This window comes from Schistosoma mansoni, chromosome W (genome assembly GCF_000237925.1).
Source record: "Schistosoma mansoni strain Puerto Rico chromosome W, complete genome".
Classification (NCBI taxonomy): domain Eukaryota; kingdom Metazoa; phylum Platyhelminthes; class Trematoda; order Strigeidida; family Schistosomatidae; genus Schistosoma; species Schistosoma mansoni.
In genome coordinates this window covers 51,683,440-51,709,375 of record NC_031502.1, presented here as the reverse complement: position 1 = coordinate 51,709,375, position 25,936 = coordinate 51,683,440, and the positions used below count along the sequence as shown (strand labels likewise).

Below are 25,936 nucleotides of genomic sequence, written 5' to 3'. Positions count from 1 at the left end.
ACCAGGACACTTAGGTTTATCGGCGATGGCTTAACCATTAGAAACACCAAGTCAGTGTCCATTGGTACTAATCCAAATTCAATTTATTTGAGATAATAATATGTTGATCATCCTGAGTCTGATCCCTGATAGGGTAGTGAGTGAGCGGTGCTGAGAGGTCCTGTACTAGAATGAAATAGATTCTATTTTTACTGACAAGTTCTATGAAGATTAGTTTGATTTCTATGTGACTTTCGTCACTGACTGACATCAACCAGCTTCCAATTGAAAATCTAGGAGGATTGAAAGGCTGTTGTGTCCCAATATGAGACTACATCTCAATTGTTCTTACTTACTGATCCACCACGTATAGAACCGGGGGCGGGGATTAAAATCTAAAAGTGAGCAGTTAAACATTAGAGTATTGAGTTAAAATCTAGCATTCTATATTTCATGTTCACAATGTTGTACAACAATCATTCACTCCCGATGTAGATGTGAAGGCTCATTTATTCCTATCTTTAACCAATCATTTGTTAACATTTTAATATAAGTTAATCACAATATTTCCGTTAAACTAGATAGTTTCCTTAGGGAAAGAGGTCAGAGAGGTTTGAAATATTGTTTGATTGGTAAATTTTGATAACAAAAATCCAAGCATATATGAGATGTAACATAATTTTAAATAGATATCTACATATGTGTAGTAATAAATTATTTTGTTAAATTTTCATATTTTCATAGTTGAAATCATGAGTCAGTTGAAGCTAAACCACCATGGGAAATCTGGAAGCACTCGACGGTCGTTTCATCCTATTATGGGACTCCGCGGCAGTGCGCATCCACGATTCCGCACTCGCGAGACTCGAACCCAGGACCTACTAGTCTCGCTCCAGAGCACTTAACCGATAGACCACTGAGCCAGCCGGCATCTAACGGTGTTAATGTCTAACTTCAACCAATGCACGAAGTTTGAGCAACCGTTCACCAATTGTTTTCAGTGAGTTGATATCTTTACAACAGACTTGGTTGAACTCCACTGGTCACTCCTTCCCACTAGAACTCAAGGAAACATTCCTTGAAGTCAGTCACTAGTGAGAATATGATTATAGATCAGAATTTCCATATGATTATTCTTTTCAAATATTTCTCATATTCAGTCATATTAATACTGATAATCTTATTGTTCTTCTAAATAGTTGAGCTTATTTGAATATATTGTTTTCTTTTAGTAGAAGGAACTCTTGAACATTGTTCAGCTACAGCTTAACTGGGGAACGAACCCAGAACTTTCTCTATGACAGTGAACTCTTAAGTTATAAACCACACAGCTAGTATCCAGTGCTTTGTTTATCTAACTATTCACAATACTGCGCAACAATCTTTCATTACCATTGATGGATAACTAACTCAAACTCGTTATCGTTGAACTCCACTGGTTACCTGTTGTCACTTGGATTAGTGACGCTGAACAGACAGATCATGAACAAAGTAGAAGAAAAGTCACAAACCTGTATCAGTACAAGTATTTGTTCAAACTACCAAACTTCACTTGGTATTAGGAGAATAAGAAAGAAATATACTAAAAGTAAAGATGAAATTAAATGATGAAATAGTGGAACTAAAAATAATGGAAAATAGAGAATAAAGGGCATGGAATAATAATGATAGTAATTTTTATAAAAATAGATTGAATTCAAGGCTAGTATTGGAATTTAAATAGCCTGTTTCGTCTTATCTGCGACTCTTCGGCTGGGTGTACCTGAATTTCGGTGGTGATATTTACTCCAGGTCTTGAACCCATTACCTTTTATTCCAAAAGCCCACCGAGCTATTCATTCTAGATAACAACTAGCTTATTTAACGGGTATATTGTTTGAATTATTATTATTATTATTATTCAAGATCTAGATTGCCCAGATATGAAATAGCCCTATCAAGACAATGAGCACAAGATGTACAAACTAAGATTGATCAAAATTCACTCGATATTAACAACAGGTTTCAGACTTTAAAAAAGGAATAAAAATTATTGCGTCAACAATACTGTGGTCAATACTATAATCATTGATTACAGTTATCTGACTGACACCCACCAAGACGTTTACTTATTCTTACTTTATTATGTTAAATGAATAACAATAATTGAACCTGATAACCATGCCATAATTTCACAGTTTTGTCAATAACCTGTCAAATAATAATTTAAAATTTATTTACATTTTGAATGAATATAGAGCATGTTCCGATGGATTGTAATAATTAAATCGAATTTCAGTCGGTTATGATCAATGTGAAGATTAGTGAGTGTTAGCCTAAGTTACCCGATTACTTCAGAATAGTGAGATGAAATTAACAAGACGTATAGTAAAAGAATGGAAACAATTGTTGTGGAAATGATAATGAGAAAGATTAGATATCTAGAATATGATTTACAAAATAATAAAGGAACTAAGGGTCTAGAGGATAAATAGTGAATATCTGCATCACAATGACTGATTCTGAGATATGTAATACAATGTCTCTATTATTTGATCGCGACAGTCACCTCTACCGCCAACCTGGTACTCTGGACCAGCTAATATGACTTAGACTAACAGTCAATGGGTTCATGGACTGATGCTATATTTTGGTTTGGATACCATTAGCCTTTTTCAACCTACTTGTTCACCATCAAGAACCTCTCTTCGGGGTTGCTGGTGGCTGTGGATACTTAATATACGTCCCACTCCTTATCTCGGTCAACGAAGACCCGCAGCATAATGGAACGGTTCACAATCCTTCGTTAGTACCATACGTCTAACTTTAGTGTTACATAGGAGGTAACCCCAATATGTGCGACGTTACTTAAACGGCATCTATGATTTAAAAAAACCTACATATGTCTTTATTCTCTGCGTTAGCTAATAATTAATTAATGACTGGAATACTTTTCATATAATCAAACACTTTAATTTATACCATTTTACATTTCGTTCAAATATCTAACTTCAAACTCATTATACTGATGTGATTCATGACAGATATTTAAAATGAAACACGATAGCGATGATGATGATGCTCGGTTAAGTCCTAAAGGTCAAGATTATCCTTTTCAAATATCACATTTAAAGGGTTAACATCAAACACATTAATTTCGAATGAATAGAATTCTATAGTGGTTAAAACATCTGCTGGTATGACAATTAGATATTCTATGATGATGATGAACTTTGACCTGCAAAATCTTTTCTTAGAAAAAAGAAAAGAAAAATTGTTTTGGAGAGATTTGTATCCAATATAGTAAACCTGTATTTCTCAGTTTGTAATCATCTTTCCGATTATTAGTTGACTAAATTCTTCTTTTTTCTATGTTAATGTTAAATGCAATAATTGCATAGGTCATTAATCATCAATTGTACAAGAAAATAAACAACATCAAGGAATACAATGGACAGGTTAGATGCAAGTCGAAGATTTCAACTTCGCAAATGACCTGGTCATTCTATCCCATACACACGCAAACAAATAGAGGTCAAGACAAACAGTGTAGCACCAGCCTCCATCTGAATCAGTAGGCCTCAACATACACAAGGGAAAAAGCAATATCCTCAAATATAACCCTGAAAACACCAACACAATCACACTTAGTAGGGAAACTCTGGAAGAGGTGGAAGCATTCACGTACCTGGGTAGCATCATCGATGAATAAGGAGGATCTGGCGCAGCGATATGAGGGTGAGGATTGGCAAAGTAAGGACAGCATTCCTACAGTTGAATAACATATGCAACTCAAAACAACTGTCGGTCAACCAATATCAAAGTCACAAGCTTCAATACGAACGTCACGACAGTCCTACTGTACGGAACTGAAACTTCGAGAACTACCACAACCATCATCAAAACTGTACAAGTATTTCTAAACAATTGTCTACGCAAAATACTGAATGTCCGTTGGCCAGATACCATTAACAACAGCCTACTATGGGAGAGAACAAACCAGCTTCCAAATGAAGAGGGAATTAGGGGAAGACGTTGGGAGTGGATAGGACATACATTACGGAAATAATCAAACTGCATCACGAGAAAAGCGCTTACTCGGAATCCTGAAAGGAATCGAAAAAAGGAAGGCCAAGGAACACAGCGAGTTGGCAATTGGAAGCAGACATGGAAAAAATGAATAGCGACGGGAAACAATTGAAAAGGATTGACGAGGACAGAGTTGGATGGAGAATGCTGATGAGTGGTCTATGCTTCTCCATGAGCGGTAACAGGCGTAAGTGAGTAAGCATACTTGACGACAGTTTCGGTGAAAAGTTTTATTTTCAGTCATTTCACTGCCAAATCTGTGCACATTACAACGTGATTGGTAGAATTCGATCATTGTTAAAGGCCTAGAAAAACATCACATTAGTCACTACTCGGTGATCAATCAGCTGTAAATATTTCAGTTCAGCAGTAAGTTATTCACTGCCAGAATAGCTTAGTGGTAACTTCACAGACTGTGAATCTAAGATATATGGGTTCAAATCCTATAGAGAGTATCAGTCACCTTAAGACTGTAAGGATTCCACATTAACTTGCACAAGTCATAGATCCGAGATGTCCTGTTGAATAACTCGAACCAACAAATATGTTATAATAATGATTTAAAATATGCCTGCTAATAACATTATTAAAATAATAAAAAAATTTAAATGTTTGTATAAAAATGCGTCATTTTAGTTATGCAGACTAAAGACGAAAGTGTTCAAAGAAATCAATCAAGTTTGACTTAATTGAATGACACAAGTTTACACAAGATATTCATTGAAATCACTCTTCATTCAACTACTACTGACAATTGTTACTACGTAAAATAATATTCTTTCACTCATTTTAAACAAAATGCACATCGAACAACTGATTGTTTCTAGACAGAAAATATGACTCTTCACACTGTTATAGTAGTTTTATGATATGTATATTTGAACAATTATTATGTTTGTATTGAGATCTGAGTTATTCGAACATTCTCAACCTGAGCTACATCATTTCAATAATTATCATAATTTTAAAGAAATGTAGATTTTGTTTGTTTGTCGATTGATTATAAAAATTATTGACTTCTCAAAGACTATGAAGTGTTTACTATTCCGTTAGTTTGTTTGGGCGAATAACTATTGCAGAGGTATGTCAAACTAATAAGTCTTTGTAGTCCGATCAAGCCAGTACATTACCAACACTGTTTGTGGAACAGATGCATTCTACTTTATTGAAAGCATAACGTAGGTAACACAATAAAGGTGAATTACGATAATGCTTAACTCCACTTGAAAACCTTTAACTGACGGTCTTCAAATTAAGTTTTAGTGGCCCTTAATGTGATTCTATTTAGATTGTATGAATGATTGTTATTGAATGCACATGTCTATTCTCGTATATAATTATCGACTTGAATAGCGTTAGTGAATAATGGAATTAAATAAGTCAAATACGAGAATGAATTTCGAATACGTATATTTCATACAGTCGTTGATCTCAACAGACAGTCAGGAAGATGGAGCAAAGAGGAGAGAGTGAAGGAAAATGACGTGCGGTAGAGAAGGCATGCAAGCCAAATCCATTTAATCAAGCGTGAATCGATATTTATAGCCGAACAAAAATAAGTTACAGACATGTGATGAATAGGATAAAAAGTGTACACACGCTCATATAAAAACAGTCGAGATTGATAGGCGAATAATTGACAAGGTCAACATGTGACTCAAGATGTATAAATAATCTAGTCTGTCCGGAAGCTAGAATAAGCTATGTAGGTTTGACATAGGACCAACCACTACAAATTAAAAGAGGAGGACTGAATATGAGGTTAGCAACTACACATCCTAAAGAAAAAACTCTCTAAGGAATCACTAACCAGCTGTAATTTGATATAGAATAAAATTCATTATTATCATATCACATCAGAACTAACACAACCAATGAAAAATTTTCATATTATAGTAGTACTTCACAAATTACCCCCCCCTCCCTTAATATTATCAAGTTTTAGTTTTTTACAATGAAAAACAAAATAATCTGACGATGATGACGACAATACTAATACCAATAATAATACAGTTACAACCACATTCTAAACATTTAAATGGATAGTTTCACCATAATGATATAGATTCAGACATATTTACAGTGATATAATAGACAGATTTTTGAAAGCAGTCAACATATAGAATATAGAATACATAGATATACAATTTTATGATTTAAGCATAGATTTCTTGTCTGGACAATGTCCTTGATAAGATTGTTTATAAATCTATTTATTTATGGGATAAAATGATAATATATGAAATTGGAAACAAAATAGTGAATAGGAACTGTTTTGTTGTTATGCATAGATTTTAAAGGTCTAAAATTTTACCAATCAGATACGTTATATAAGGCTGATTGAATTTATTAAGTTGGTTAGAAATAGTAAACTGGATATCCAAAAGTATATAGATATATATACCTTAGAGAGTTTTTTTTAAGGATGTGTAGTTGCTAACCTCACATTCAATCCTCTTCCTTTACTTTGTAGTGGTTGGTCCTATGTCGAACCCATATATCTTATTCTAGCTTCCGCATGCCATTGTAACCTTGATGATAAATTCAAACAGACATCATGTATGACATTAAATAGGAATAATATATTTTTGTAAAATCTCAGTGAATGAATTTGAAGTAAATCCAACGTTTCGCTTGGCAATCTAGTCCAAGCTTTTTCAAGGAATATTTCCTTACATCAACTCGGCGCCTAAATACTGTGAAACTATTCGCTCTAATTTAGATGAAAGTTCTTATATATGGATATCATGTATTATCATGAAAGTACAATGACACAATATTATATTAACAATGTAATATATGATATAGGTATCCATAGTAAGGTTTGACTTGATAGTTTCAAATTAATTGATTATTGGGTAGAAAGTTAATAATAAATAAATTTTTGTTTTATCCTAATGATCAGAAAGGGTTTTGTGAAGATTTCAGTATTTTCATAGTTGAAATCATGAGTCAATTGAAGCTAGACCACCATGGAGAAACTCGAAGCACTGGACGGCCGTCTCGTTCTATTGTAGGACTCACTCCTCAGAAGTGCGCATCCACGATCCCGCCTCGCGAGATCTGAATCCAGGACCTACCAGTCTCGAGCCAGAATACTTAACCGATAGACCACTGAGCCGGCCGGCATCTAACGGTGTTAATGTCTAACCTTAACCAATCCACGATGTTTGAGCAACCGTTCACCAATTGTCTTCAGTGAGTTGAAATCTCATAACAGACGTGGTTGAACTCCTAATGAGTAAAAAAATTGTATTCATGACTTAATGTAAGTCATTCTTCAGAGTGAATAAATAACCGAAATTAAATTAACACAAATTTAAGTAGTAAAAAAGGAAACAATGCAAAATATTTTTAGTACAATTAAAATCATAATAGGTTTGAATAATGTCAGTGTCAAGTTATTCTTGGTTAAAGTGAATTTGTATAACCTGTCACTGTATTAATTTGCGTGGGATATAACAAAAAATATATTTTCATAGTTGAAAGCGTGAGTCAATTGAAGCTAGACCACAAAAAACCCCCTTCTGATAATAATAATCATATGCTCACTAGTGACTGACTTCGAGAGCTAAATCCAGAAGTTCTAGTGAGAAGGAGTGACAAGTGGAGTCCAAACTACGTCTGTTGTGAGATATCAACTCACTGAAGACAATTGATGAACGGTTTCTCAACTTCGTGGATTGGTTGAAGTTAGACAATAACACGGTTAGATGCCGGCCGGCTCATTGGTCTATCGGTTAAGTGCTCTGGCGCGAGACTGGTAGGTCCTAGGTTCGAATCTCGCGAGGTAAGGTCGTGGGTGAGCACTGCTTAGGAGTCCCACAATAGGACGAACTGACCGTCCAGTCCTTCCAGGTTTTCGATGGTGGTCTAGCTTCAATTGACTCATGATTTCAACTATGAAAATACTAAATCTCCACAAAAAACCCCCTTCTGATAAAAATATATTTGTTAGTAATATATGATAATTAATATCCTTTAAAATGTCTTAATTGTATATTTCATGCCTTCTATAACAAAATCAAAAGTTTGAGGAGAATAATAATTTTACTACTTTGAATAATAATATGACTAATTAGTCAAACTATTAGAAACTACATAGAAAATTAATTAAGACCATTTCAATAAACAGAGTAAGTAACAGCTGGTAATATCCGGTCATTGATGTTCAGAACTGCAGTTAAGCAGTAGCAGTTGACATTTATGCAAGCCTTTGCATTCATACCAGTTGAAAAACGTTAGTATGTATCAGGATTCAGTAGATAACGTACTGTGAGCCCAAAACTAAAGGAATAGGGTTTGTCCCAATATAAACGTCAACACAAGGGTACAACTACATCCAGCTGACGAGTCCCAAGCGGAACGAAACACGTATCGTGAATCCCACTGTTAGGCCCATACCAGATAAATTAAAACATTTAGTGTGCTTTAGTAGTTTAGGCTTTTTTGAGAGGAAATTTTTCTTTATGATGATTTCATTTGCTGATGCTGTAGAGTCACGCTTTTGTAAAATGTTAACTGACATGACCTTAGTATGTTAATATGCAATATTAATAAGTGTACTTCATTGAAAACAGGGTATTGCCAGTTCATCGGAATCTTAGTTTATTTAATTCTGAGGCATTTTTTGTCGTGATCAAATTAACACAATTCATGGGATTGTTTCGTTTTAAGAACTTGAATAAAGCCAAAGCAACAATTGAGGCAGAATAATGCGAATTGATTGTATTTCGTGGTTTCTAATCAGCTGCTTACAACCATATTTGTATTAAAGTGACATACTATGAAGCAATGGACATTGATGACGGAAAGAACTGGAGCAACGAAGATTTTTACTAATAACTATATATTTATATTGATATATCTGTGAGCAAACAAGTAAAGCGTCATTTGGAGATGGAATTCAAAAAAACAGAGGAACAATGTAGTAAAAGAAGTCCGGAAACTGATAAAATGGATCATATGATAATTATGGTTGTGAATAATTTATATCAGATTCAAATCACTTGCAAATAGATATAGAAGGCTTGGAGCAATGTAGTGTTTGTCTAGAATTCGAAGTTGTTAAGATGAGCTACACAACAGTCATACAAGATTTGAAGACTTTACATAAGTTTAGAGAATCGGGTGATTGAAAGAAACAGGCGAAATGATTTTGGGATAGATGAAACAATTACCTTCGCGGAAATTGTATAAAATAAACCCAATTACTCAATACAGACATGTTATTTTTCAACTAATTTACAAAGAAAATCACAGTTGATGAGTTCTCTAGGTAAGTTTGATATCCATTAAGAACCTTCCACTCAGACTGATGGGATAGCGGACAATTAACTATTCGTGTCTTCAGCGGGTTGGTTTGAAAATTGATTGCGGTTCCTTTTTATTTCCAAAGTTACCACAAACTGCTAACTTTAAGAAATCTCCCTTCCCGATAATTTTGTTTAGTATTACTTTCTTTTCATAAGCGTTGTCGAATACTGAAGACGTTCATTTCATGAAGAAAACCTTTGGTTGGTGTACATTTAATTTACTCTCACCACTTACCGCATTAACAACCGATGAACGTTTTTCCACTGGGTCGTTAACTGAATTTATTGTCTTTCTGACGACCTATAAATCGCTACATCCTACGTCGAGATAATCATTTCCTTGTAAGTGCTTAGCTAATTCCTCATTTTAAATACTAAGCTGTTGGAGGTTCTCTGTCTGGAGTAGGGTAGAAACAATCAAGTACCTGTAAGAGGAAGAACTTGGAGTTCAAAGATGTGTCAGAAAGAACAATAGCCTTTGATAAACCAATTCCACTGACAACTGATATGGTTTACTTGTGTACATTGTTGAGTCAATATTTAAGGTTGCTACGGAATTATTTTTATCCATGCCTAAAGTTGGTACGTACTAGAAATATGTCTGAGTAGATTCCAAACAAAAATTTGGAGTTGTGTTCGTGTAACCAGATTGTCAAGAGCTCTATCCGTCCTTCTGTTTTACCTGATTTACCCACTAGGATGTTTAGAACTGCTGATTACAATAAAATCAATCTGGTTTTTCGGAAGAGAACAAATAGCAATTTGGACTGTTTCAATGCAGTGATGAAAATATCAAGGGAATTTAAGGACAAAGGGATTTCGTAAACACATGTATGCAGAAAGCTAAGACACTGGAACCAAATAATAAAGCTAACAGAACAAGTAGTACTCAAGAGACTTGAAGGTCAGTGGACTTCTACCGACAAAAGGAAAATAGAAGACGATGTTGTCTATCTTCTGGGAGAACAGCTGCCTACCGTAAGATGTTTATCAAGGGAAACTACCGTTGTGAAGTCACTTCACGAAATCCGAAAATGCGAGAAGCAATCTCAACCATTTCGAAAATTTTTTGGAATCAGTAGTGCTTAGTTATTTCATCTTATAGAGACCTAAGTATAGAAAGGTGAAAGACTACAGATTAGAATTGATATGTTTGAGACCTCAAGTTCATTTACTAAGATAAACACTTGAGAAGATTGAAATTAACAATAGACGTAATGATGAATGATCGCAAATTTTATACAAATCAGTTCAAAGCAAAGTCATTCAGTTGATCTAGTTAAATGTATTATTAAAATAACGAAATTCTAATAAATTTCCGCACTACGGTATATTACATGACGGAAACTATGATCAAATTCCCTTCAAAATATCAATGTGATTAACTAAACCATCACAAATTACATTAAAATTCATACTCGTTGGTATAGGTATGGACATACGGATTCAGTAGCTAAATGAATTATGTGACGGGTTTTGGAACAAATTGTACGGGGTTCGAGTTCCGATGTGATTATTAACTCTGGGACCCTAATACATCTAACTGACAAGCCACAAATAGGATGAACCGTCCTGGATTTCACTGCTAGCCACACTTCATCCATTTTATATAAACATCAGTACTAAAATATTAGTCTCATATAAATACTTTTACTTAACAGTTACCGCCATCTCCACCACAAGAAGCGACTTGTACTCAATATTTATTACTTTAGTGACGCTTATTGATGTATTGAAGCAATCCATCTAAACGGTCGAAAAATTTCCAAAGACAATATATATTCACTCTTATCGATTCACGACATTTCACACTGAAATTCTGATGGTGATTTAATTCTTGTTATGTAATCAACTTCAATCGAGTAATATTTAAGTCGTCCAACCAGTAAACTGCAAAATAACATACTCTTCTCCCTTTCTCATTATAACAATAGAGGAAAAAAACACGAAATATAACAAGAATTTAATTATTTTTTTTTAATAGTGCAATTAAGGCTAGAAAACAAACATAATAAGAACTAATAATAGATTGTGACCGTCTATCCATGCACTTACACAAATGCACACACACACACATGTACATAAAAAGATAAACAAAATGCCACAGCTGTGCATAAAAGTAATCAAATGGTATTAGTAATGTTTCATAATAAGCACTCTTATTCAACCGGGTAGACGACAAATTCTATCATAAACGGGATCTTTTGTATTAAAAAATATCATTTAGCACTGAGGACGAGTAATCCATAATATATATAATATATGATCATGCAAAGCAAATCCAAAAAAAACTCTTCCATTATAAATGAATTGATAAAATACTTTTTAGATCAGATTTGGATACTCTTTTGTTTTTGGTGAGATTTCTCTAGATTATCATCTGTTGTAAATTGGTTGATGTCTTAAAATGAGTGCGTGCGCATGAACGTGTGTGCAATATTTAGGAATATGCAGAAAACAGAATATGTCTCAACGGTAATAAACACAAACATTGTTCTCCATCAAAAAAAAAAGAAAAAAGCCTAGAAAAAACTCCAAATCACGTAGCACGCACGTGTACATACATACATACACACACGTAGACATGGAATAAATGAAGACATCGTCAAGAAGTAATACAAAATATATATAGATGTATATATATACGTAGAAAATGTATGCAATAGAAAAGTACAATGTAATTTAAATTGAACTAAAACTCATATATGTATAGGTATATAGAATATATCATTTGCTTTAAATTCATTGTTTAATATGGTCTATAAATTATGAATGATTTAAAGGGTATAAATAGAATAATATGCGTCTATGTAAGATTTATTAATATGAATAATTTAAGGTGCTACATTGTAATATTACGAATGGTGAAAAATAAAAAAGTCCAGTACATATATATCAGTAGTTCACTAAGAATACCAAAACAAAAAGAACTCAAAACAATATACCGTTTTGTTTCACCTGTATATATGATGGGCTAATTATAGAATAATGAATAGATATAATAAATGTGTTTAAGTGTTGACAATTAACAAATTCATGTAAGGAAAAAGAAGATAGGATATTAAAGGTATTGATAATTTCATTGGAGGCCAAAAACAAATGTCTTAGGTAGTAGAAATATATGATGAAGCTCAACTTGTTGTGAGAGTAGATGAACCGAAAATAGAGATAATATATATATATATATATAACTTACTGTAGTGGACAAAATAGATAATGCACAAAAACACATGAAGAAAATAAATTTAAATGTTATTAGGAAGTTGAGAAACATCAAAACCCAAATTTACAAAAATAGGATTGACAGCCAATGAGGATAAGAGTGGTAGGAAAAGAAGATAAATAAGGGGAAAATAATAATAGATAGATAGAGTATTTTCAAAGGAGAATGCAAGAATAACAGAAATATGCAGTCTACAACAGATAAGTAATGTTCTACAAAAAAAAAGATAAAACGTATGTCTATCATCTTGAATAAATTACATCTCAAAGATTTTTTTTTAACTATTTCGTTTAACACATACTAATATAAAGATTAATTTCATTTTACTGTTACAAAATAACAATCGATATATGTATATATATAAATAGAAAAAGGGATCCGTGAACAGCAGACAAAAAGGAACTAGAAATGACGGAAGATGTCACCTGATTTTGATAAATAACAGAGACAGCATAGTGCATAGTTACACATATACACATCATAAAGAAAGAAAATTGAACCGGTAGAAAGATATTACTGTAGATCAACAATTCTTTTTTTATTTAGATCTTAGAGACAAAAGGATAAAGAAACCTGATAGTATATGTTGTATGCATAAATAAATCTGACACAAATTAGGTGAACATTATTAATTTTATGATCGCTTAAATAAGGACCTAAAAAAATTATGTTAATGGTAACATTAATAATAATGACAATAATAACAGCGGTATTACAAATATAAAGGAAAATAGTAGTGATAATAGTAGAAACAATAAAGACAATGATCAACAGGAAACGAATAACCAATACATAAATATGAAATATAATTGATAGAACTATAAAGCATAAGTGTGTATGTGTATATATATCATAATTTTATGGATAAGAAAAAGAACCTCATTCAACAACAACAACAACCACAAATAGAACGGTGTCATAAATCTTCACTTCATTGTGTCAACTGAAAAACTGTCTAATTCATATTTTGATTTTGTTTGAACACATTCACTTTTTATAATCTCTCAAGATGTGAATAATTAACAATGTATTAAACAATACTTGATCACATACATACACAATAGAGGAAAATAACTAAATAGTAAGTAGTAGTAGTAGTAGAAGGAAACAAGACAAATTATTATATGTATGAAAATATTGATGACAATACAATATGATGTTAGATATCAAATTATATTATGAAATTTAACAAGAGCTGCAAATAACATTAATGTGGGTAACTAGGTAAAGAAAGTAGATAGAAGTGGGTTGGATGACATTATGTAAACGGATTCAGTTAAAGTAAATAGTAGTAATAATAGCATTATTAATAATCAGCACACAGCGTATTTAGAAAATAAGATATGAACGATCTGGTGGAGATGATCATAGTGCACAATGATTTGAAAAAAAATGCTACAATAACACATTCCTGTTCGTTTGTGAAAATCTTAACCAGATATTATGACAAATATAAAGTTCGTATTAATGTCTCCCTTTTTTTAAGTAAATCAAATAGAAATAAGATGATGTCGATATTAGCTGAATTAGTAGAAAAATAAAATCGGTTACTATTTGCTTGCATTCGAGTAAACAAAATTTCCTGAATATATCTTCCTGATCAAGATATCCAACAAAAGAATTCGCATAGAGACAAACAAATTGTTCTTCATAGTAGTAAACATTTATCAATTACATTTTTTTCTGTTTACGGTCATTTGGAACCGGGAAGGAAATTTATTTTTAGAAAGAAAGCAAAAATCAAATTCATTATCCTATTTATCTTTTGCTTCTAAGTGACATTTTGACTTAGTTTTTGTACATTTATTGTGAACGATAAAACCTGTGAAACAAGATTGAATTCTCTATGAAGGAGAATATAACCGGGGGGGATATACATAACAGTAGAGTCGACATTCAATAATAGATAACGATAGTGTGACACAAGTAAAGAACCCTGAGAAACGATCGTTAACATACTGAAATTCAGAAAGAAGCAATTAGTCTTCGAATGGAAATTATAAAGAGAAGACAAGAATCGTTGTTGTAAATCAAAGAATTACTTAATAGAAGAGACAAAATTGAAGTATACGTATAACGACTGGAATTTTCGAGAGAAAGATGATTGAACATATGTACGTACAGTACTTTGAAAATGGACAACATTGAGTGTTATAAGAATTAGAGAGGATTAGGTGATGGGGTTTACTTAAGCAATTCGTGGAAGCCAATTGTGAAATAGGAAAGCAATTATTAAAAAAAAAACAATACCACAGGTATATCATTATCAAATAGTACTAATAGTTTCCCGAAATGCGATAACGAAGTTTCACACTGTCAACATACAAATGTAATACATACCACCAAAGTGATATTAGGATTGTGAAAAATTGATAAAATTAAATAATACATAACAATAATCTATTGCATGCCTAAGTCCATAATTTACTAATATTTTAAGTGAAATAAAAAGATCACTTAAATAGTTTAAAGGCTAAAATTGCTACAGATTACCATGAAGCGGGATTATCTAGGCCACTTCTGTAATAGACGCCAATGAAGATGAAACTGATAAAGCCATAGTATCGTTGTTAGTTGACAACAGATTTGGACTAGGGCGTCTTCGACGACGACCTTCACCAATAGCACCACAACGTGCAGATTGACTACTACTATTATTAGCTGTATTTTCTGCTCCTTTATTATTATTATTACCATTATTACTACCATTATTAATCCCAATCGAACCGGTGTATTCGTTTAAATTTTCAGGAAAAAATGATGAACTTCGCGTAGCAGCATCACTTTGATGGTGTTGAAACTGATTCTCACTTTCCAAATAAGAAAATCCAAAAGAATCGTCAATGTTATTTGATGAACAACAAATCGGAATGTGATCATTATTAGCTTGAGGCCAAAAGAAACTGTTCAAACGGCCGGACATATTAAGATCATTGTTATTCGTAGGAATTGGATTGCAGGCTTGACTTGTTGGATTATTGAACAAACGTTGCAGTACAGAAGTATTAGAAAATATTCTTGATCCAACAAGTGATTCAGTACATGGTGGTGGTAGATTATGAGAAATATTAATATTTTTAACACCATTTATAGTATTACTAGTAATATTACCAGTACAGTGAGTTTTACTAGGATTTGAAGATGACCAGAGTTTAGTAGAATTTACCAGCGACTCCTTAGTTTTAAGACTGAAGACAGATTCGTTTTCGTTGAGGTCATGTGTTTCAAAACCAGGAGGACAAATAGTTACACAGTTATTCAATGTGGTGCATATCGTGGTAGTAACATTGGTAGCAGCATCTTTATCACAGGACGAGCTCAAACATAACTGATCTAAATCATGGATAAAATTAAAGTTGTTTACCGAATATGACTGTGAATTTGGTTCACTATCGATAACTACATTATGACGACCTGGTGAAGAAGCAGTATCCCCTGAATCAGCTGAAAGCTCAGTCAGCAAATGAGAAGAAGGGACGATCCAATCACTATGTCGACGAGTTAGAGGTTGGTGTAGATCTTGTTCATGTTGTAAACGGTCATGAAGCAAGATAGTTGGGCTGATGTCACCATCTGTTTCCCGTCTTGTGTCGCTGAAGTTGAAAATTGCAGTGTCGAAAGAATTATCTAATGTACGACTACTTATAATACGATTTGAACAATTGATAGAATTGCCATTACGACTAGGTGATGACGGATTCATTATATTATTTAGTGTGGAACTAGAGCCAACGTAACCATGAAGTTGTGAACTGGAATCCGTTGGAACTGAGGTGAATGGCGGAGCTACTGAGTTCCATATGTCAGAAACCAAATTAGAACCAGGGGCACGATTTATATTAGTAAGGAAATCATTTGGTAGAGATAAGTCGAAGCCTGTTGTAGAAAATAAAAGTATAGGCTTTTAAGCAATAAATAACAAAGGTCACCAAGTTTTGTCATTTTAACTATTCATAAAAGATAATTCGAAAACAATATCGATCTCTATTTAAATGTATAATTGTTTCCATTCAAGCAGGACAGAAGAAAACAGTGCCGAACCCCTAAACGTGTTGGTTTGAGATAATGTAGAAAAGTCTAAGTACCTCTGTAAATATTTCTCCATCATTTTCAGTCTGCGGAGTACGATATATCGAATTTCTCAAGCTGAAATTATTTACACATTTTAACTACCTTAACGCATTAGCTATAAGAATCCCTGATAACAAACTCTGTGCACAGCCCTTACAGTGATAAAAAGTTGGAAATTTTCAGTATTAGCTATTCTGAGTTCATCTAGACGAAAATAGTATTAATTCGAAGCCCAACAATATCTGAACTGATGTTTATAGTATGATACAACTAGTCAATTCCCATCACTGACACAAATGAGTCAAATACCTAGATATTCAGTTTACATCAGCACGAGGTAAATGGAAGCGTTCTATGACCTGTAAAGAAAGAATTTTTGGTACTTTAGTGTCATATTACCTTTGTTCCTCAGTGATTTTAATTTAATCTATGCAATAAAATCAATCCGGTCAACATACTGATGAGTTGCAACGCGTTATATATATATATATATATACTTACAAATCCATATTTTATAAACGGACATGTCTGAACTCATTCCTATGCCTTTCGCGACATAAATTACATATATATTTTGTCAACATGTTGCAACTCATCAGTACACTGAATGGACTGATTTTACTGTACAGATGAATTTAAGGTCGGTGAAAAACAATAAGTGAGCTTAAAATTGATGTAGACGTCCTATGTGCTACACAGTTAAAGGAACCCAATTTTTAAACAGTACCGTCAGTTTGGAACGACTTTGACGATGTAGCTCTGGTCATAAAAGGTTAGATATGAACAACCCATATTTTGTTGGTAATTTTTTAAATATGTGAAATCAGACCTCTCTAACATATGAATATTCAACCAATTTTGACTCAGAACTATCTGCAACATATGGGGAAGTAGTGCAAAGATTAACGAGATTAGAGGTTTACTTAACGCTTGATATTATCCTAAAACACTGACCTTTATATTTCGGAAAGATATTTTGCATGACATCTCATATCTTTGTAAATCAAACACTTGACGATGGAAATGAATGGAGCAAACAAAGAGAATCGCAAACGTATCATATGTTAGCAATGAAAAGTAACTGGGTTTAGTGACCATTACATAACACCTCCTGAACAAGACCCTACAGATAATGCATATCCCTTTCTTGATTTGAGATGTTATCGAATACGCTTCAGAACAGAAGTCGATGGGAATCACTCTGTAGTATGTTAATTTGTGTTGTTCTGGAATAGTATGGTTTTTTTATAGGAATATACGGCGACTGAGTTCTTGTGAAAATTAATTTTTCCCTTCCATATGGATCCCCATTTCTTCACAAAGTTGATATATCGTGTAGTGACATTATTTTTAGTCCCATAATAAAACAAAAGCTTTTTCATACATAAATTAACAAAAAAATGAACTGATTTTAATACTATATTCAGCGGATAAACAAAAATAGACGTTGCATTCACAAAGTCACTTTATAACAGGTACGTGACAATGGTTCACAAACTATTATGCGTTATATTGGTAAAAAGTGACCGTATTACAGCTAAATATTTCTCACGAACCTTAAAATTGACTATGGTGTAGATAATTCACCACATTTATAATGCTTCTATTGAAAGTAGTCTTTGTTAATTATAATCTATTAACACAAATCAAGACACAAAAAACAGAAACCAAGAATACTTACTCTGAACAGTACGTGGAATACACATTTGGAATCCATTAGATGCACCGTCAGTTGATGTAGTTGAAGAACGATGATTAAAGTGGCCATTGTTTAGACTAAATGGAGTTGTTAACATTCTTGAGTCATTATTTAGTGCACACTGATTGCTTGAGTTGCCATTACAAGCAGAAGCATCACCAGAAATTACATCCTCACAGCCATTCGTTTGAGCACTGTCAAAATAAGTCCCATTCAGTAAGTGAGACTGAAAATGATTAGAATGTTGATTATCTCCAGATAAACTTTGAGAACCATTACAACCTTTTAGATTAAGTAACGAACTCTGCGTATTCATAGTGGTTATCGAACATACAGATGTTGATGCAGGCCCTGTAGAAACAACAGCGAGCTCTTTGGCTCGACGAGTTTTATTTTTGGACTCCACAAGTATGCGATCTAAAACTTCACGAGCTTCTTGTGAATCCATTTGAGCAACATCAGGCCACATCCAACCATTATTACCACCACCGTTTGTTTTTGAAGTGCTGTTACAAACACTAGATACTGTCGATGCACTGGGACCATTAACTCTTTGATCTTCAGAGCTTATATTAGATGATCCAGAAGCCTCTTCCACCTCCTCGCTGGCGCGTCGTTCCAACTGTCTCATTACTAAGTGACCAATCAACTGCTTGGCTTGTTGCACTCTACATTCAGCAGCCTGGTTCGAACTTAAGCCTAAACCTTGATATGCCGAAATTTCGAATTCAGACGTTGCATTTGGACCACGTACAGCTTCTTTAGGAGGGCTTTTTATCTCCGTGCCAGTATCCTTTTGTATAGTAGTAATGATTGACCCCTGAGTGCCAATTATCTTACCCACCATTTCCTGAGGAACAGATATTCGACCACGTGCCAAAAGCACACGACTACCAGGTGTACTTGTGCTTGAAAACATGCCAGTGCTCGTTATTGTATTCGTTTGTAACTGACTGCCCAATGAATTCGAGTTTCCTGGACTAGCTGGTAAACTTGAGAATGAGGGAGTAAATATGGTTGCATTTGAACTACGAACAGAGCTGTTTGAAGAAAGAATAACACCATTGAAATGTGCATTTACAGTTGTAGATGGATGAAGTGGTGAGTTATTCACACTGTTGCTTAGTGATAAAAGCCCAGAAGCAGGACATGTGTTAGAAATAACGAAGTTGTTTGAACCACCAGGCGTTAAGTTTGGTCCTGAGTTACCAGTAGACGCATTAGTCATATTTACTCCGCTATCTGTACCACATGGCTGGGAACTAGTAGAACCACGTCTTCTTTCGCCTGCAACAATCTTACTTTGAGTTATTTCTTGTGCCCTGGTGGCTAGATGATGAGCAACACGCATCGCTATTTCTGGGGGAGCTTCAATGATAAACACATGTTCTTCTTGTTCACCAGGTGTTGTAATTAAAGCGCCAGTTTCTTCACGTATCAATTTGATTTTTTGACCTAAAAAGGTTGTAAAAGGCAAGAATCGCTAACTATTTTGGTAGAGTTACGAACATTTTAGGCAATTAGTTTTGTTGGAATGAGATAAATAAATAGTTATCAGCTGATTACAATCAACACAGTGAAGACATATAGAGCGTTGGCAAAATAAATAATGTTGTTAAAAATGTGAAATTAATATCGAATCAAAATTGAGAAAATTCCCGCCAAAACCAAAATAACCCACTAACTTCCACTAAACGACTTTACAAAAAGGTATCCAAATATGCTGAAGAAATGGATGATTCAGATCACTGCACCTTCACTGTTTGCGCTGTCATTCAATTGTAATTTCAAGATATTGAAAAAAGACTTATTATTACTGAGAATTTACTAATCCACAGAGATTAGTAATTCAAAGACGATAATCATAGAAAACAAACAGCTGGACATGGTAATGTTTGGGATGACAAGAACGCACACTTTATACTATGTTCGATTGCTGGGTCAGGATGAGTGTTTCTAGACTACTTTTTAAAGTGGAACCAATAAAAACACTTCCTAAATGTTACTGAGAAACTTGTAAAAAAAACTGTACATTTTGGAAAGTTAAACAGTAATCATTCAACCAAATAAAAGTTGGATATTTGAAAAACGATTATATTTACACTAGCTGAAAATCTTAATGATAATAGTCAAATTGACAATCATTACTGACAACCTCGATGTCGTCCAATAATAAGGAACTTTTGTTAATTAATTATCCAATCACAGGCTTAGAGTGATTCTATGCATTTTAGGTTGATTGATGGGAGAATATAAAGTACTCTCATATAAACAGATGGCCAATAGTCCGATATAAAGGATTAGTGAGTGATTACTGAAATATATGGTTGCATCTTCACTTATCAACAAGTTCCTAAAAGATAAAACTTGACAACTAGTGGTTTCAATAGTTTTTATGTTATAATATTAAAAGCTTGATACAATAGATGTGCTTCATTTCATTTATGCAGGGTTTTACCAGTGAATTTTTCATTACATATTACACTTTCCTAACACAAAGATACGACAGTAAACAATGTGTCTAGAGATATTTCCACTTTAAATCCAGACAGCACCAGGAAATAATCACTCAAAAACAGATACCAACAATATCGAGCTATACAAAACAACAGATTTAGATAATTTCATACGAGCCTAATCAATAAACCCAGGTTTTATTACAAAATAGATCAATCAAAATCCATGCCTTTATGTTTCTAGAAAGAAGATAACATCGAATTGAAGGACAGAAAAGCAATAATATGTTTTCTACATACAAAAAACTAAATATTCCTTTTACTGTAGTAAACATTCTTCCTTACATTATGATCTGTCAGGAACGGATGGATTTTCTCATCCTGTGTTGTTCCTTGATAGGTACATTTTGTATCAAACTACTATTTTCAATTAGCCTAGCTATTTTACAGCTAACAAATCCCATGAGACGACAGAGATTGTAACAATAATGCAATTTAAAAAGCTGCAAGACAGCTTTTCTCTAATTATGGAATTAATTGGGTAGAGAAATGAGTGATATTTGTAGGCGAATTCTTGTTAATCAATAGATTTGGCAATACCCAACCAGTATTAACAAAGCCCGGACGAACTGGTTAGCTAGTGCTACTGATGTCAACAGTAAAGGCTGACTCCAATTGGGAAGTTGTACGTCTGTAATTTAAAAATTATTCATTTTTCAGATTTTGGTTGTGTTTGGAAGATACGCAGTGAGAAATATATTCTTAAGCGTTCACGACTGTTGGACACAGTCCTTCGAGTCATTGCTTAATTGTTGGGACTACTGAGTGAACGATCCTGAAGTCAGACGCGGGACAATAGATAGAAATAACAAACTAGTAGGTGAAGTAGTGAATATTCGCCAACTGAGGTGACTAAGACGTGTAATACGTATGCCGAACCACCGCCTGCCTCAACGCAAGATGTTATCTCTCAAAATGGCATAGAAAAATGTGGTGTAATGATATATTTGACATACTGCTAATATCAGTGTACTGTTGCCCAATAAACACTACTAGGATCAAGATGTCGTTAGGAAACCTAATACTGGAGATTAACGTGATAGGAAAAACAACTCTCACAAATCAAGAAACTGTCCGTAGACGATACGTTCCCTCATCTGGTTGCCTCTACGTAGATTTAGCAGTTTACTTGCTCCTGTCGAGTACGATACATAGACCGTAGCGTGTTTATCTTTAACATACGAGAATATAATTCATTTTAATACTACTAGGGTGAGGAAAGTAATACAGTTCTGCCCTTGAATATTCAATTGGCTTTGATCGCTTAATTGACCACCTAACAGTTTCAAGGCAGAATCCACCCAAATCTGCTAAGATTTGTTAGTTTCGAACTCCTTAAAACAGTAGAAGTACGTCCTGATTGTCTTTACCTTGGGCTCAATCGGTAACATTTCCATTAATTTTTTTTTAATTTGAAGATCTCCGTATCACCCCATTTATTATTTGTCCCGTGATGTTTAATGGTAACCGTTTTCTATATAATTTTATTTAGTCTTTCTAATATTTTTAATTATTGAGATACATTCTAATTCTTACCACATCCAAACTATAATCCAATACAAACTTATTAGTTTTACCCCCCTTTATGTGTATTCTGTAGAAGTTATGCAACCTCATATTATCGTTTAAGGGACGACTTAATGGTTGAAATTTGATTGTTGTCACCAAGGAGCAGCAAATCTACCACGAAAATTATACAAAACAGATTACACAATGCAATATATATGACCATCTTGAAAAAACCGGTCCATTCATTGTACGCAACTGTGAGCTTACGGTCATAACATAAACCTTAAAACCGAATAAATGAACTAATATTTATTAGATTGTGTTTATTGTTGCAGTTCAGACGTGAATCACGCAGTCCTCATACTTTCAAAGTGTGAGTATTTACATTAAAACAATTTGGAATTTAAGTTACACAACAACAGTTACTTCTAAGGATAAAAATGGAACCGAAATACTTTCATACTGTTTCACTACATAAAAAGTCCAGGACACCAAGAAACTAAAAAAAATATAAGAAACTAAAGTTCAGAAGGACTTAGTGTATGGAAACCGAGAATTTGATGATTTGTACCGACACCTCATTACAAAAGCAAATTAACCCACTATGTCAAGCTGTTCGATATCAATGAAAGTCAGTTATGAGAAGCCGAAATGATATTCCAGAAATAAAATTATACTGACTAGATCCTAATCTTCAAGACCAATAAAGTCACATACATAACCGGAAATTACCTTAGTCATACAAAATGACATGAAAACGCCAACATCGAAATGGTACATTACATGTAGATTAGGAAGAATTGCGCGTCAAGCATGAGCACAAAACATCTCACATGATTTGTATAAATAACCTGACTACCTTAACTGAGAAAACGCCAGTTTGGGTTTATAATGCAGCGCTTGTGAAAATATCTGCCATTTATAGGTCTAATGATGTTAGCATATGTTCGAATTAGCTATCTCGAACTCAGACACATATCCACAACGTTAAACTACTTGTTCTCTTTGTGAAGAAAGAGCTATGATAACTGGCGAAAAGAAAACAATTTTAACATATGATGGCTGCCGCATATACTTAATGAGTAGACATTCTGCTGAAGAGTTCTTAATCATATCTTTCTATGAATAATGGGTATACTTTAAGATCATTAAAGCCCAAATGAAAGACATCTTAGGAATCTATTGACCTACTGCTCCTAAGACACATGAATACTTGGTACACCCACAAATACACGCACCTATGTGGTTAACTTAGGAAGATTACCCAGACCGTCGCATAAAAAATATAACCTCTAATTATAGAGGTTACTGGATATCTATTAATACCACGTACGTGCTAAGTAAAATAAGAAATTTTAACATTTTGAAATCTCCATATTTCAGGACAAAAAACAAACGAAATTGGAAGGATAAGATGGAACTACTATCAAGATTATAGATATGGTATAAGTTGGGTAGTGAAAAGAGGTTATACTGTGTCACGGCTGAACATAGAAATTAACAGCATACAAAGTGCATAAGTATTTAAAAAAGTGTCATCTTGTAAACTGATACTTACCACCTTTTCCAACAATTTCTGAAACATGATCCTTGCTTGGCACCCGCACTCCTAGTTGGAGGTACGCTGCTTTGGTTTTAGCTTCTGTTTCACCATAACGATTACGAAAATATGCTGAAATCCTGCCGTAAGACTGACTTGTAGAACGGCGTGAGTTTTCCTTAATCCGCTCCAATTCAGCACCAACTATAAACCCATGCTTTTGTGCGATAGCATAGTAGTGTAAACGATCTTGCATCAAAAGACCAGGACCCACAAAGTTATGGCAGCTGTTACTTGGATGGGATGACTGGATGGTGGGAAACAGTTCTCGCTGAGGGCAGTATGTGGAACTTGAGTTTGTAGGACGAAAACCGGGAAGTGAAAATGCAGCATCCTGATACAATCCATTTTTTGATATTAGATTTTGTGACGTAGTACCAAACCCACCCACCCCATTAGAAAATAATGTCCCAGCAGGTCCTGGTGACAACCCAGGATATTGTCGCTGTAAATGTGTCTGCAAATTTCCAGGATAGTGATTGTAAAATGGAGAGTTTTGCAAACTGTGACGATCACCAGCTCCGTTGTTCAAATTTAACAATGAATGTTGTGGGATGGATCCCAACTTGTTACCTAGACATGGAGACGTAAGTGCTGAGTAAGGAGGTACTCCAATATGGTTGTAACGCATATTCGGGAAATTATCGGCCAAATCAGCTTGAGACATAACAGTCGGAGGAGGGGTACTTGGCCCTGATATGGGACTAACAGGTACCCCACCATATACTCCATTTTCATTCGAAGGACTTAAAGATATCCCACTAGATGTTCTGTCGTAAATTAGTGAGGTTTGGACGTTTCGGTGACCTGGTGAATTAATGTTGAAACTTGCATTTCCAGATTCCGACATAAGCGAACAAAAATTTGATGTATTAAAGTCAGTATTTCCACTCATATGATACTGCCCCTCCGAGTTCGATTGATCACCATTAGCCATAAATGATAGGAGCCTAGCACTCAATAGGTCTTCGCTATCGAAATTAGCCATACTTACAGTTGGCATTATTAATGGAGAAACTTGAGCAAAAATTGAAACGACAGTCACCGGGATTTGTACGCCATCGGTTTAACAATGATTAATCGTATTATTCAATTATGACTGATTAGATGATATAACAATCCTAATGTACATGTTAACTCCATTAATAAGCTAAAGTTGGAATACAATATTCAGCCTAGTCTCACAGGTAATCATCAAAGAAAATGTAAAATTCAGACGAAATGCGTCAACTGAATACGTACTCTCCAATGTATGAATTCAAATTAGTAAATAGACACGTTCATACACAACCTGTCCCAATAAACTAATTTGATTGGTTAGACTAATTTTAAACTCATGGTCTTTGTTTGTCTAGATTGGCCTAGTGATCAATTTATGTAGGCTATAGTGTCTGCCTGCCTACATGAAAAGAAAATTGATTTGTCATGTTTAGAGTAAAAACGAACGTATGTAAATGCCCGGTTGACCTGATTAATTATGATTGGATTAAAATTAAACCAATCACTGTTAAAAGTGTTTCAGCCCGAAAATTTTTCTATATTCTTGGTGAATCAGATATAGATTTCGGTTTCATATTTCTCTTTGCTCATAGGCTAAAAGACTTAAACGACAGTTGTTTCTAATATCCTTGTCTTGATTCGAGCAAAGAATTAACATCATTTTTAAATATACCGGTTGGATATATAGCATGTTGACCATTGGGTGAATCCTAATTTCCGGACTTCCGTGGTAATATTCATAACATCTCAGTATTGATGATGATAATCATTACTTTCAGTAAAATGACGAGCGAAAATAGATGTTTTAGCATGATATACAATTCTCAGGATATATTATCACAACAAATTTCTCCCGTTCATACATGCCTAAAGAATATATACGCAGAATAAACAAAATTGTGTAAAAGTGAATAAAATTCTTGACAAGAAAGAGCAATTTTTACTGGTGAATAATGT

The 25,936-nt window shown here is 34.0% G+C and overlaps 1 protein-coding gene across 1 annotated transcript; it reads right to left on the bottom strand.

Annotated features, from left to right (window-relative positions):
• Nucleotides 1-15,094: 15,094 nt before the first annotated feature.
• Nucleotides 15,095-25,158, bottom strand: Smp_032280 (hypothetical protein; the record flags this gene model as incomplete). The annotated part of the gene is made up of 3 exons (XM_018790096.1): nt 23,939-25,158; nt 18,338-19,810; nt 15,095-16,374 (listed from the first exon to the last, which is right to left on the bottom strand). Exons 1-3 carry the CDS (start codon nt 24,981-24,983, stop codon nt 15,095-15,097), a joined length of 3,798 nt encoding a protein of 1,265 aa, XP_018655474.1. The 5' UTR covers nt 24,984-25,158.
• Between the last annotated feature and the right edge of the window lie 778 nt (nt 25,159-25,936).